Source organism: Ochotona princeps, chromosome 12, assembly GCF_030435755.1.
Source record: "Ochotona princeps isolate mOchPri1 chromosome 12, mOchPri1.hap1, whole genome shotgun sequence".
NCBI classification, from domain to species: Eukaryota; Metazoa; Chordata; class Mammalia; order Lagomorpha; family Ochotonidae; genus Ochotona; species Ochotona princeps.
In genome coordinates, this window is record NC_080843.1 from 60,094,027 (window position 1) to 60,108,829 (window position 14,803).

General features: G+C 47.1%; 1 protein-coding gene and 1 pseudogene across 1 annotated transcript in view; both read right to left on the reverse strand.

The window, feature by feature from the left end:
• Positions 1 to 6,623: 6,623 nt before the first annotated feature.
• LOC118758062 (U2 spliceosomal RNA) lies at positions 6,624 to 6,829 on the reverse strand (annotated as a pseudogene).
• A 5,990-nt stretch (positions 6,830 to 12,819) lies between these two features.
• Positions 12,820 to 14,803, reverse strand: part of ALOX5AP (arachidonate 5-lipoxygenase activating protein) — a 30,393-nt gene continuing 28,409 nt past the window's right edge. Inside the window, exon 5 of the mRNA XM_004577556.3 lies at positions 12,820 to 13,296. Within this exon, the coding sequence (XP_004577613.1) occupies positions 13,134 to 13,296 (163 nt within the window). The 3' untranslated portion in view covers positions 12,820 to 13,133. The remainder of the gene's footprint in view (positions 13,297 to 14,803) is intronic.

The window sequence follows — 14,803 nt, forward strand, 5'->3', positions numbered from 1 at the left end:
TTGTAAATTTTATTGTAATGTAAATTTTAAATATGTTCTCTAAAAATTTTAAAAAAGAAAAAGAAAGAACGAGGGAGGCAGGGGGGAAATGCCAATATATTCCTAGAATTATATCTGTAAACTATATTGAATCTATTAAAAATTCATTAGAAATAATAGAAATAAATTAATTTTTAAAAAGCGTAACAGGGCCCAGCTTTGTGGCATGATGGATAAATCACCACCTTCAACACCAACCAACTTCTCATGTGAGCACCAGTTTGAATCTTGCCTGCTCCATTTCTGACCTAGCTGTCTGATAAACAGCCTGGGAAACAGCAGAAGGTGGCCCAAGTATTTGGATCCCTTCCTTCCAAGAGCAAGACCCGGATGCAGTTCTAGGCTCCTGGCTGCCTCCTATGCCAGCCCTGCCTGTTGTGGCATTTGGGATCGAATCAGCAGATGGAAGATTTTTCTTTCTCCCTCCCTGTCTCTCTCTCTATATATTTTTAACTCTGTCTTTCGAATAAATAAATTTTTTAAAAGTAATAAGAGTAGGAGAATCAAGATGGCAGAATAGGGTAAGGATATGCTTAAACTAATGGAGAAATATTAGCCATTGTGAAATAGAGAGGGCACATTCCAGGAAATAGAGCAGGACAGAACAACAGCAGAGGGTACCTGGAGACTGACAGACACAGGAAAGCAGCGGACACAATGGTGTGGTGTTGCATTGACTGATACCCCAGCAGCATTCAGTGAGTGGCAATCTGAACTCCACTGGCAGCTGGAACTCCACCAGCAACAAGGTGGGAAGGGACATTTACCAGGAGTTCCAGAGGTGAACCCAAAGAACTGTCTGTCCTGCTGGTCTGTTTGATTTGACCAGGAGCAGAGACAGAGTGACAGGTCACAGATGGGCGGTGTAGGAACAGGGTGGATTTCACAGCCCAGTCTGCCTCCTAGAGCCGTATTGGGTACCATTTTGTTTAAGGAGGCAAGGGCTATAGGACAGTACTGCACATGCACTGAGCTAGGAGTGAACTCATTTCTGACTCAGCAAATTGCAACAACTTAGCATCCTACATGTTCCACCAAGACAGATCCCAGTAGCCCTCAGACCTGATGGCCAGCAGAATCAAAACTCTAGTAGTGGCACATCAGGCACCATTTCTTACAGTATGGCAAAGAATTTAAGTCTGCAGGGACAAGAGTGAGCTGTGTATATGCTGAGCTTGGTGAGAACTAGCTGAGCTGCATTACACTGGTTCCACAGGAAAATAAAACCAACTATGGCATCATACAAGTCAAAATAGGCCTGTGTGGCCCTCAGACCCAACAGCCAACAGCTTCTGGTAAGATCAGCACCACCAACAACCTAGCTATAAAGGACACCTGGCGTCTCCCTAATCCTGGGACCTCCTGTGACAGGAGATGGAAACTGATGAGCCAAGAGCTGGGGCTATGGAGACCATGGTGGAAATCTAGCATAAGAACCCAGACCTGGAACTCACTGGAGGGAGTGGCACAAGTGACTGCAAACAAAGCCGTGTACCAACTGCAATAAGTAAAATTGAACTGTACACCTGTGAGTGACACAGCTTAGAAACCTGCCCCAAGAAGAAGAATACGATACCAGAAGTACAATGACCAAGAGCAAAAGAAGAGACAGAGACACAATGAATATTACCTAAAACTCCCCTGCAAAGGAACAAAAATCTTACCCAACTTCAGAGTTCACAGAGGAAGACATCGAGAAAATGGGGAATACAGAATTCAAACCACATGTTAGAAAGCTTCTTATCAACAATGAGAAGCACGTAAAGCAGGCATTCAAGGAATATGTCACACTGGAAATGAATCAAATGAAAGTTGATATATCAGAAGTGAAGAATACAGTGGAGCAAATTAAAAGTACAGTGGAGAGTCTCCAAAATAGAATGAAGCAAGCAGAAGAAAGAATCTCAGAATTGAAAGATATTTGCTGTCACCAGGGGGAAACAAACAAAAAGCTGGAAGCAGAGCTGGATCAAATAAAAAAAATATTCAAGAATTGAAAGACACTATTAAGAGACCAAATATAAGAGTTATGGGAGTCCCAGAAGGTACAGAAAGAGAAACTGGGTTTACAAATGTATTTAATTAAAAAATAAGGGAAAATTTCCCTAATCTGGAGAAAGAATTGGAAAACAACATCCAGGAGGGGCACAGAACTCCCAACAGGCTTGATCAAAAGTGATCTTCACCAAGACACATGATAATCAAGCTCTCTTCAATCGAACAAAAGGAAAAATCCTTAAATGTGCACATGAAAAAAAATCAACTGATAAAGGAATGCCAATTAAACTCACAGGAAACTCTACAGGCAAGAAGAGAATGGAGTGACATATTCCAGATTCTAAAAGCAAAAAATTATCAGCCCAGCAAAGCTTTCCTTTGTCTTTGAAAATGAAATAAAATTCTTCCACAGGAAAGAAAATTTAGAAGAATATGCCTCTTCCAATCCTGCCCTACAAATGATACTTCAAAATGTTCTCCTCATAGAGAAGAGGAATAGCGCCCACCAAAACCAAAGGCAAATGTGAAGAACATCCCAGTAAAATAACAACAGAAGAAAAGCCAATGAACAACTCATTGCTAAAACGACAGAACCAAATTGCCACTTATTTGTACTAACCCTGAATTTTAACAACTTAACTCATCAATCAAATGTCGTAGATGAGTAAACTGGATTAAAAAGCAAAACCCATCTATTTGTTGCCTACAGGAGACACATCTCACCAGCAAAGATCAGTAGAAACTGTATCTCATAGATTTTGATTTTTTTTTGTTAGTTTCATCTCTTCAAAACACTTTCTTCTGATTAAATTCTTCAGTGACTCGTAGGTCATACAGAAGCATCATTTTCTTCAAAAAGGTTCTTAATTTTCTTTTCCAATTCTTCAGCGACACATTAGTCATTCGGTTGCATGTTACCTAACTTCATGGTGTTGTTAATTTGTTTTTTTTTCCTTCCTTCCTTTGTTTTGTGGCTTTTCATTTAAGGCAATGTATTTGCGTACTGGAGGCTATCATATCCGGATGTGAGGATACAATGCAGTATGCATCCTACTTCCAGACAAAGATGGACTCCCAATGAAACTGTTTACTATATCTTGACAATAGGATGCTGGACTCTGCCATTGTCCATGGCCATAATTATGGACATATGACTGTATATGGGGAACTGCACTAAGGTAATGATATAGAGGAACTCAGTGAGGGGGGAGGGAATTGGGGAGGTAATAAGGGAAATCCCAGGGTCTATGGAACTATATCATAAAATGATAATAATAAAAATAAGTTTAAAAAGTAATAAGAGCCATAAATAATAGTAATCTTGAACTTCATAAAAACAAAAAAAGGCCAGTCCCCGTGCTCAGCATTTATTTGCCTTGCTATGTGACAACACACCAGTTGGAAATTGCTAACTGAGGCAACATGGAAAAGTTCACAAGAAGTACACAAAAGACTATCAACTTTTCTTGGCAATTTACTTTGGTGTTTTGTTTTGTTTTGTTTTGTTTTGTTTGCCAAATTTCTTTCATTTGATCTTTCAGTAATGACCCCACCCCACAGGAGGAATCCAGGCAGGGAACTCACAGAGGGACTCTGAGACAAAGGTTAAAGCAAGGTGAGGGTCAGACATCAGCTGTGTGCCTCATGGTCCCCAAGAGTTCAGGCCAGTTGAGATAGAGAAGACATGTCGGCTAGAGCACCAGTGGCACTATGCTTCTTGCTTCTCAGTGGGCAGCCACTGTTCACACACACGCACGCGCACACACACACACACACACACACACACACTTTCTTCTGTCCATCCACTACCCCCAGCCTTTGTCTGCAGATAGCCATTACAGGAATTATCCCGCTTAGGTTGTCGGTTGTATTGGCCAGCACCCTTTTAATATGTCACTGGCTGATGCACGGCTACGTTGAAGCATAACTGGGCAGTATTTTAGTCCTGTCTGGCTGCCTTAACAAAGTATGCTAGACCAGGTGACTTCACTTCTCAACCGCACAAATGTATTCCTGCCAGTTCTTGAGGCTGGCAAATTCAAGGTCAGGGAGAAAGTAGACTTGCTGTCTGGAGAGATCCCATTTACCAATGCATAGAAAGCCCTTTCTCACCTCATGTGTCCTGGTGTGGTGGGAGAGGAAAGGAAGCTTCCTTGCACTTGTGTTAGAAGGCGTTGATCCCTCTCAAAAGTGTGCCATCTAAAGGCCCTCGGAAGTGGCATCTCAATGTATAAATTTGAGGCGATGCGAACATTCAAGGCATAGCAGGTAAAGAAGCAGACACTGCCATTACTGTGGTGTGGCCTCCTGGCTCCAAATCGGATTAAGCAATCCCATCCAATCACTGTGGCTACATTGGTGTTATCATGGCTCTGATGTTGGATGTATATGTGAACGAAATTTTCGATATATATAGAATTAAATGTTGGATGTAAATATGAACTAAAAATAATCTTTAAGCCCATTATTCAACTTTTTACCTTCTTTTTGAGGGACTAAGTGGCTGTTTATTCATTTGTGAGCTCTGAGAAGCCTTGAATTTTGTTGCAGTAGGTTCCAGTCTTTTAAACCAATTTTTGGTAGCATTTTCTTCAATTAATTAGGCTAATATCCAAATTTCCTTTAAAACTGTGTTCCCAGGGCCGACATGATGACCCAGTGGCTAAATCCTTTCCTTGCAAACATTAGGGTCCCGTATGAGCACTGGTTTGTGTCCTGACTGCTCTACTTCCAATCCAGCTCCTTGCTGTGGCCTGAGAAAGCAGTAGAGGACATCCCAAAATCTTGGAACCCTGCACCTGCTTAGGAGACCTGGAAGAAGCTCCTGGATCCTGGCTTTGGATTGGCGCATCTCTGACTGTTGTGGCCACTTTGGGGAGTGAATCAGTGGATGGAAGACCTTTCTGTCTATATCTCCTTCTCTCAGATCTGCCTTTGCAGTAGAAATAAGTACATCTCTAAAACAAAATATGCTTCCAAAAAATTATCAAAAGAGGGACAGGGTTTTGCTCTGTTAGCTGGATCACCTGATTCTCTGTAAGCCTGTCTTGGTTTCTTTTAGACCAAGTAATAGCGTGCCCATTTACAAGACTATGATTAATTTGCATACATGTACTCCAAACAATCTGTGCTACATCTTCACACAGCAGCAAAGTGCTTAGTAAGGATAACAGGGGAAGGAGAAAACTTTTCTTTTGGGACTGTGGTATACTGATGTGTCAAGCCAAAGTTTCAATTTGCAGACCATTCTGCAAAAGAGAATAGAAATTCCTCTCTAAACATTTTAATAAGAATAACACCCCAAGCCAATATACAACAGAGTGCATTGCATTCTAGTAATTTCATTTATATGAAATTAAAGCTCCACAACCCGTTTATCTCTCCATAGTCAGATAACCCTTGCCTCCAGGGTGACTATAAAACGGTATTTTAGTAATGCATCCCATCTGTGATCAGAAAGGCTTAATGAAACACTCTCATGATCACATGGCAACAAGCTTCAAAGAACTGTGAGAATGTTCCACATTAGACAAGACTAGCTTGTTGCTTGTTGAAGCTTTCATCAGCACACTTTTCCAAATTATTATTTTTTTTTAAAGATTTATTCATTTTATTACAGCCAGATATATACAGAGGAGGAGAGACAGAGAGGAAGATCTTCCGTCCGATGATTCACTCCCCAAGTGAGCCGCAACGGGCCGATGCGCGCCGATCCGATGCCAGGAACCTGGAACCTCTTCCGGGTCTCCCACACGGGTGCAGGGTCTCAAAGCATTGGGCCGTCCTCGGCTGCTTTCCCAGGCCACAAGCAGGGAGCTGGATGGGAAGTGGAGCTGCCGGGATTAGAACCGGCGCCCATATGGGATCCCGGGGCTTTCAAGGCGAGGACTTTAGCCGCTAGGCCACGCCGCCAGGCCCTTTCCAAATTATTTATAAGAAGTCATACCTTGGGGGGCGAGGGCAGAGCGATGGTTCAACTGGCTAATCCTCTGCCTGCAAGTGCCGGCATCCCACATGAGCACTGGTTCATGTCCTGACTGCTCCACTTTCCATCCAGCTCCCAGCTTATGGCATTGAGTCAGGTGTGGTGGACTGCATGTAACAGAGGATGACTCCAGTCCTTGGAACCCTGAACCCACTTGAGATTCGGAGGCTCCTGGCTCATGGTTTCAGATTGATTCAACTCTGGCTATTACAGCTACTTGGGGAATGAACCAGTGGATAGAAAGTCTTTCTCTCTCTCCTTCTGTTTGTAAATCTGTATTTCCAATTTTAAAAAAAAAAAAAAAAAAGGAAATCATTCCATATCACTATTTAAAATCTAGCCTTCTCTTGGGCCCAGTGGCCTAGCCTAGCGGCTAAAGTCCTCGCCTCGAATGCCCCAGGATCCCATATGGGCGCTGGTTCTAATCCCGGCAGCTCCACTTCCCATCCAGCTCCCTGCTTGTGGCCTGGGAAAGCAGTCGAGGAAGGCCCAAAGCCTTGGGACCCTGCACCTGCATGGGAGACCTGGAGGAGGTTCCTGGTTCCTGGCATTGGATCAGCTCACACCAGCCCATTGCGGCTCACTTGGGGAGTGAATCATCGGATGGAAGATCTTCCTCTCTGTCTGTCCTCCTCTCTGTATATCTGACTTTGTAATAAATAAATAAATCTTAATAAAATAAAATAAAATAAAATAAAATCTAGCCTTCTCTTTAGCCCTGAGGTCTTGCCAGCTTATGAAAAAGTGCTATCAAACTGATAAGAACAGATGCTACACTTGATCTTAGCCAAAAGGCCGAGAAGCGATATCCCCCTTTACCTCAGATACATGATGGAAGCAATACTGACATAATAGCATTATCCACTTCCCTATCCCCCTGAACCTTTTTTTCCTTTTTTTTCTTCTTTTTCCTTTAACTGTAATTGACTATGTAAAGATTGTCAACAACAATACAATAAAATAGATTAAAAAAAAAGAAAGAAAAAGTGCTATTAAGAGGAAGGTAATGGGATATGCAGATACCAATCAAATTTTCTAGTGCTCACATTGAGAAAAGTACAGAGAAGTCAAATTCATTCCAACACACTTTACTTGACATAGTACATCCCCAAGACTACCATTTTAAGGTGGGACAAATTTGAGGACATTAATGAGAGAGTTTGCATTCCTACTCTGTGTCAAGTCTTTAAAATCCAAGGTGCATTGTATATTTGCAGCACGTCTTGGTTCAGAGAGGCTACATGTGGAAGGCTCAGGAGCCATGTGGGCCCAGCAGCTCCTCTCCTGGGCAGTGCGTGTGCATAGCCTCCTAAAAATGGCCTCTGTGGGCAGGGCACTGGAAGATGAGTAGCTCTTAAGAGTGGTGTCCCTGTGATCGGAGCTCAACGAATCCTGCCTCCCAACACTGAGGATGGAGCCCACCACATGGCTGCTTTTACGTCTTCAGCTCCCAGCTTACAACACCATAAGAAACACGCTCGGCTGTTTATAAGCCACTGACTGTTCTGTGGTGTCTGTGATGGCAGCACAGACTGAGCTAGAACAATGGGAAAGAAACTGGGAGCGACCATAGCAACCCCTTGCAGAGTTTCTCGCTAGAGTCAGGTGCTCTCATCAAGGGAACAATCCCATCCTAGCACTGGTGGAGGGGAGGGAGACATTAGCTCACGTGTCCCGGCTTCATCTGTCCTTGTGCAGTGCTCTGTCCCACACTGGGGCAGGGAAGGGGGCAGCATTAATAGGGTCCCCATCTGCAAGAAGGTGGAGGATGCCCCAGCTTCCTTCCTCCTGGAGTGTCCTCTTGGGCAATTACATGCACCAACTCTTTCACACTGCATACTCCAGGGACACCATGTACTCCCAATGCTGCCATCTACCTGCTCCCTGGGGCTCTTCCAAGACAGAGGACCAGTATCGGGGAAGAACCCTAGAACAACCCACACTATAGGAGTGCACCTGGGGCCTGGAACATAATTTCACGCCTTTTACTAAGACATATTGTGGGGCAAAGGTGAAGGTATTTTATAGTAGAATGAAGGTTCTGAAGCCGCTGGCTTTGAGCTCATCAAAAGGGAGCTTGCACAGGGTGGGCCTGGCCTAATCAGGTGGGTTCTCCAAACGGGGAGTTGGGGTCACCCAAGAAAATACCGACAGCATTCTTCCCTTGGCTGTAGAGACAGAAACTGTCACCACCACCATACTGGTGTGCAGAGCCCAGGTACATCTGTTCAGAGGTGTGGCTATCTGAATCTCCCAGCCATGTGGCGGTGACTGAGGGAATCCGCACTGGACCAGGCTTCCTGTTGGGGAGCCTAGCACCCTGTCCACCATTGCGAAGCAGTGGGCGAATCCTGGGCTCGTGGGCAACCAGAGCAACAATGGAGCTGGGCTTCACCCACTGGCCGCCCACCAGCAAGCTCTGGAGTCTTGGGGGTCTGAAGTTTCTGCCTAAGGACATCCATGGATAAGGTCACAATACACGTAGGTAAGGAATGAATCCTGAGAGACATTCAATGACAGGGCCACTTGCAGGTAAGCAAGGGGACTGAGACCTGGAGGTTTGGAGGGAAGAGACATATTTTTGGGTCAAACTGATGCACCAGCCCATATGGAAACCTGGAGTTGGGCTTGTTTGCATGGAATATTACTGACCACTACATGCCAGTCCATGTGAAAGCTAGGAGTGGGGGACTGGGGCTAGATCATAGTAACCGACTGAATGTCGGAACAGAGGATGCGTCACATTAGGCAGGGCCATGACACTGACTAGCATGCTAGAGAACCAGGTCTGGGGGCAGATTCTGTGGGGGATGTGGGCCCAACCCTGTGGAAATACAAGTCCCACTGGTTAGCTCAAGAGTTGGGGTGGTGATGGGCTGAGCTAGGTGTGACCATGGAACCTGCCAACACTCACAGGTACTGGGGTTGAGAATAGGCTGGGCAGGTCCAAGCTGCAGCACCTGCATGTGAATCCTAAATCAGGGTGTGGGGTGGGCCAGGCCACAACATTCATCAGCTCATAGCAGGCCAAGATGGAGGAGCAGGCTATGCCAAGCAAGGGCCTAACACCCACTGGCATGTGTGAGATCTGGGTGTTGGAGTGGGCCAAGTGGAGGAACTTGGGAAACTCCCCTAGTGGGTCATAGATCCCGCTGGTGAGCACATGGTCCAGGCCTGGGAGTTGGGTAGGCTATGCAAGGTAGATCTAACTGTTGGCTAATGTGTGGGTTGGTTTTGGAAGAGGGCAGCCTGGGTAGAGCCAAGCCAATCTTAACTCACCTGCAAGCAAAGAAACCAGGATGGAGCACAGGTCATGCTGGGCTAGGCTGTCACACCTACTGGTTTGCATGAACCTGGGATGGGAGCAGACTGAGCAGGGCCAGGTTGTAGCACCTGCCAATAAGAGTTAAAACTGGGGCAGGCTGGGTCAGATCAAGCTACAGCATCTTAAGGCAAAGACCAAGACAGGAGAGGGACTATGCCAAGCTGGGTCAAAGCAACCACGTGCAAGATCTATGGCTGGGAACAGGCCTGGTTGGGGAGCAAAGAGGATACTCTGGCTGGGTTATAGTTCTCATTGGTGAGTGTGAAGGTCAGAGTGGAGGCTGCTGTCTAGTCTGGTCAGTGTCCCTTGGCACAAGTGTGGACTGGATCCGAGGTGTGCCAAACTGGGCTAGACTCCAACATCCACTGTGCACTGGAGAACCAGTGTGGGTGTAGGAAGGGCTAGGTTAGGTCTCTGCCCCTGCTGAGCCATGTTTGAGCTGTGTCTGGGTGTGGACACGTGAGATCTGGCATTGGGAGAGGTTCTGATGGAGGAACTTGGGCAACTCCTCTGACAGGACATAGTCCCTGCAGGTCAGTACAAGAACTATGTTAGGGAGCAGCCCAGACCAGGCCAGGGAATGATACCCACTGGCATACATTTGGCATAGGTTGGGGGCAGATTAGGCTGAAACAGTTTGAATCACCCTCTGGTGAATCCAAGTGCTAGGATGGAGTGTGTGGGTCGGGCCATGTTGGGTCACAACACAACCCAGCTCACATGAGAGTCAGGACTAGGGGCCGGATGGGCTGGACTAGGTTGTAGCCCCCACCAGCTTGACCTGGAGTTGGGGGTGGGAATTGAGGCCAGGTTACAGCACCTACTGGCAAATGCTAAGGAGAGACAGGTCATGACAGACTTGGCTGCAGCACCCAACCAGTACATGTGAGACCCAGGGCGGGGGACAAAGCTGATATGGGGGCTGCATGGAGCTCCCTGTTGGACCACTACTCCCACTGGTGAGAGTGAGTTGGAATGGGGCAGATCAGGCTGGGCAGGATCACAACACCTGTTGGCCTCATATTGACTGGATCAGGGGCAAGTGAGGCTAGGTTGACTGTTCCTACTGGTGCATGCTCAAGTCAGAGTGACTGAGGGTTAGATGGGCTTTGCCGCAGCATCAACTGGCAGATGCTGGCACTGGGGGCTAATTCTGTCAAATTAAATTGCAGAACCACCTATAATGCCAATTGACATGTATGAGAGCTGAATGAGATGTGGGGAGACTGGAGCAGTCTGCTGTACATACTGGCAAGTGCAGGAACCAGGGAGGGGACGGGCTTGGTGGGTGTTATTGTGGGTCACTCCAACTAGGCTGCAACTCCCACTAGTATACGTAAAGGTTGAGTGTTTGATGGGCAGTATTGGGCTGGGTTGCATCACCCATTGGTTTGTGTAGAAGACAGGGCTGGAGACAGAACTGACACAGCAATACGACCACTAGCATGTGCATAAGCTGGTTGGGGCGAAGGAGTGTCCTGGACCCTGTACTGGCAAGCACACACAAGAATCAGGTCTCGGATCACCTCAGATAAAGTTTCTTTGGGGATCCCTCCAATTGAACCGCTGGACTCAGAACCCCAACCTTGAAGAGAATTGCAGGTTCCGTGGTCTGACCGTGGAGTGCATGTGTCAGAGCTGGGCCTCCTCAGTGGCTTAGACATAGCAATGGACAGCATATCCAGGTGCACATGGAGGATATGGCAGTCTCTTGGAGCCTGCAGAAGACACCTGATAGCACAACAGAAGTTGGAGGACAGAACAAATTAATCAACTACCCCAGCCAAATGTTGGCAGTGAGTATCCGGGCAAACAGAGACTCTAAGGTGGACTATGTCAACCAGTGGATTCTGAAGAGATTTCATCATGCTTCGAGTGGTGAGATCGGCAGTAATTCAGAACTGTTGAACTATCAAAACCACTTGAGCAGGACCCTCAGAGCATGCCCCACATCGGGGACCTGGGGTGGTGTTGGGTGGCTGTCCTGTATCCCAGGGTACAGAGGTGTTTGGGAGGTTGGGCGTGGCTTCTCCCTTTATTTCCTCCCTTCTCCCAGATGCAGAAAGCAAAAAAAAAAAAAAAAAAAAAAAAAAAGAGAATGTGGGGAGAAAATCTTTTAAAAAGAAAGAAAGAAACAAACTGTCATGCTATGAAACAATATTTATGTTAAGTGGAGGAGAGAGAGCCCTACAGGACAGGGCTTCCTGGAGGCGGCTCAGTGGCCACAGAAAATCCAGTCCTCCTTGCAACCACTGAGCCTGGAAGAGGATCTAGGGTTTCAGGTGAAATGACAGCTCAGCCAAGACCTTGCTGATAGCCTGGAGAGGCGGTGAGCAGAGGCCCAGGGAAGGTGTCCAATGAAAATGGAGCCCTAGAATTGTTGAGAACTCGCTGCCCAACAGAAAGCTAGTCTGGCATGCCAGTCCTCACAACTGGCTTTTATTGAGCACATACTGTGTGCTAAGCATCTCAATGGCATCACTTCATTATTCCTCACACACATATATATGCTTGCACACTCTTGACTGCTTCTCACATGTGCAACACGCATATGCTCATGCACACACACACACACACACACACACTCTCATCCTTCTGCCTTCTGCTATGGAATGACCAGCAGCAAGGAAGTCCATGCTGGACACAGCCTCCTCCCTCAGCTGGGATGCCCCGCCTTCAGAAATGCAAGAGACAGATCTATACTCTCTGTGAAGGGTCCAGTCTCGGGGTTCTGTTACAGTATCCCAGGGCAGGCAAAGACAGGGCCTTTCCCCTGAACTGCGGGAAGCATGTTGTTCTGACCTCAGACCATGCCAGACTCCACATTCCAGCAGCTTCTGGGAGCACTGGGAGGAGGTGGCTCACAGGCGAAGCCGTGATATTGGGCTAAAAATAAAGACTGCTTTGCTACTGGGCCAAAGAACCAGGGGGGCAGGATGATTCCACTATAACTTCAGTCCGACGTATCTCACCCCAGAAGAGCTGACTTTTCTCCCTTGGGTGCCCCAGATTTGTGACCACCTTCCACCATCCTCTCAATTCTGCTCTTTGTACCAAGTAATACCAAGTCTGAAAGTCATTAAGCCACTTCGGACCTGTCCACAATATGGAAATAGCTCCACACATATAGATGTGCCAACCAGAGAATCACTAACCCCTCTGTTCATGTATATATGTGTTCAGACAACATTTGGATCTCGTACTGGGCTCCCATAGGGAAACACAACAGACCCTAAACCACATGATACATTCAGTGCGTGACAGGATGTTAGCATGTAAAGATGTCACCTAATCCTTGGAGAGTGTGTACGGGAGGAGGGGATGCAGGGTCAGGAATAGATCCCCAAGGAAGTCCATCTGTCCAGCAAGAATGGTGGCCTCTTTATTTATCAGCATTTAGGCTGAAGAAGACAAATGAACTGCTCAACTGTATACGTGTATGAAAAACAAAAAAAACACCCAGCAGCCTGAGAGAAGTCCCAGTATTTTATTTCCAGAACCCATGGATCTGGTCACAAAACACCCTGGGTGAGCAGAAGTTGAGAGCTACACAAAAGGGATCTGCATAACAAAACTAGGGCCGCTGCCAAGTTCAAGGGGGCGGGGCGGGGGCGGGGCTGACACTAAATTGATTTCTTCTGGGAAAGGGAAGGTTAAGTGGAGCTGCGAGGGCCAGAGGGTCATGAGATTTACAGCTGCCCAAGGGGGAGCGGATGCCTTCAAAGCACTGCGTGACGATGACTCCCAGGCATTGATCAGAGGAGCGCCCTGGCCCGTGTTCCGCAGTCAGGGGATGAGAAGCAGAGGGGAGATGGTGGTGGTGAACGTCTTGATGTAGTTTTCAAAGTCACTTCCGAACAGGAGGATGAGGTAATGGTTGAGGATGCCAGCCAGGGACATGAGGAACAGGAACAGGATGATGCGTTTCCCAAATATGTAGCCAGGGGTGCTGGGAAAGAAGGAGAGTCCAGTGATGTGACACAGGTGACACCAACCTCCTCCCGCCTCCACACACACAGCATCATCCCCAGAGAACAGGGGCTCCAAGGTCAGCCCGTACTCCGCAGTGCTCGTCTGCTGCCTTGGAAGGTGAAGGTGCCCCAGCCGTTCAGAGGCAGCTCAGAGTCCAGACCTCTAGCCCATCCTCGGAGAGCCCTGATGTGCAGGCTTCTCCATGCCCTCCAGACTTCCTTGCCTCCAGCTCTCCATGGCCTGAAGATGACGGGCATTGTGGCTTGTCATAGGAAAGACTCCTTAATGCAACAGCTGCCCCTCTCCAGGGGTGTCTGTAAGACCCCACTGCATGTGGAATGCAGAACTACCTTCTAAGCCATGGTGTCAAAGAGTTGGTAAACCTGATGGAATCTATATGGGACTTTAGCATCTGGGGGTAAAATCTCTTCTAAGTAACTCATGGTCTTATTAAGAGCAAGGCACCCAGTTTTAGGCAAGTGATGGATGACAGGACCCTCCTTATTTATGGGGTAGGGAAGAGTGAAGGACTTTTTTCTATACAGGGTCATTTGGATATTTAGAACATCATTTGTGGACCATACAAAATAATCCACTCACAACAGCCTACAGTGAATGAATTCTGAGTCCCAACTGGCCCTTCTGCAATTTGCAGGCCACACATTCTCACCCCTGCCAGAGGCAGAGAGCCAGATGGAAACACAGAGTGAGATCTCCCATTTTTTAGTTTGCTTCCCCCAAATGCCCATAATAGCCAGGTCTGAGCTGCCATGGTAGCCAGAAACCAGGCACTCAATCTAGGGTGGCCATCTCTACTGCCTTGCAGGGTCTGTGTCAGCAACAAGCTACAACTGGAGGTAGAGTGAGAACCAAACAGAGGCACTCTGAGATGTGAAGGGGGCAACTTAACAGGTATTTTAAAGATGCACTCCAGGTCCTTACATTTTGCATACTTCCATCTTTCTCACACGCTCTCTCTCACATACACTCCCTCTCGCACGCACGATCTCTCTTTCTCTGTCTCTCTCTCAGGCAGTAAGTCCTAAGCTGCTAGGTAGACCATCAGTGGTGTGGAGGCACCTGCCCTGTGGGATGGGGCTGTCTGACTGCAGGCACAGGCAGCCTGGCTTCTGCCCTCTGTCTGCGAGATCCTGTTCTGACACTATGCCTAGGGACATCTTGCAGGCCTGCAGAGCCCAGTCACATAACTGCAAGTTGTCCACAAGCACTGTGGCAAGGACATCGCTGGACAGTCAGAACAGCCTGCTCAGTCAAGCAGCTCGGAGGACACTGAGGCCGGCTTCTTGCTGTTGTTGGACAGAGGTCACAGAGTTTGTTCTGCATGGGTTTAATATTGGGGATGTTAGCTGTTTGAAGGGAACCCCACAGGTTCATAACCTAAAGCATGATTTCCCTACAGCAAATGCTTTGAAGTCTCCGGGCAGTCCACTGTCCACTTCCTGGCTACTCAAAGTACGGTTCAT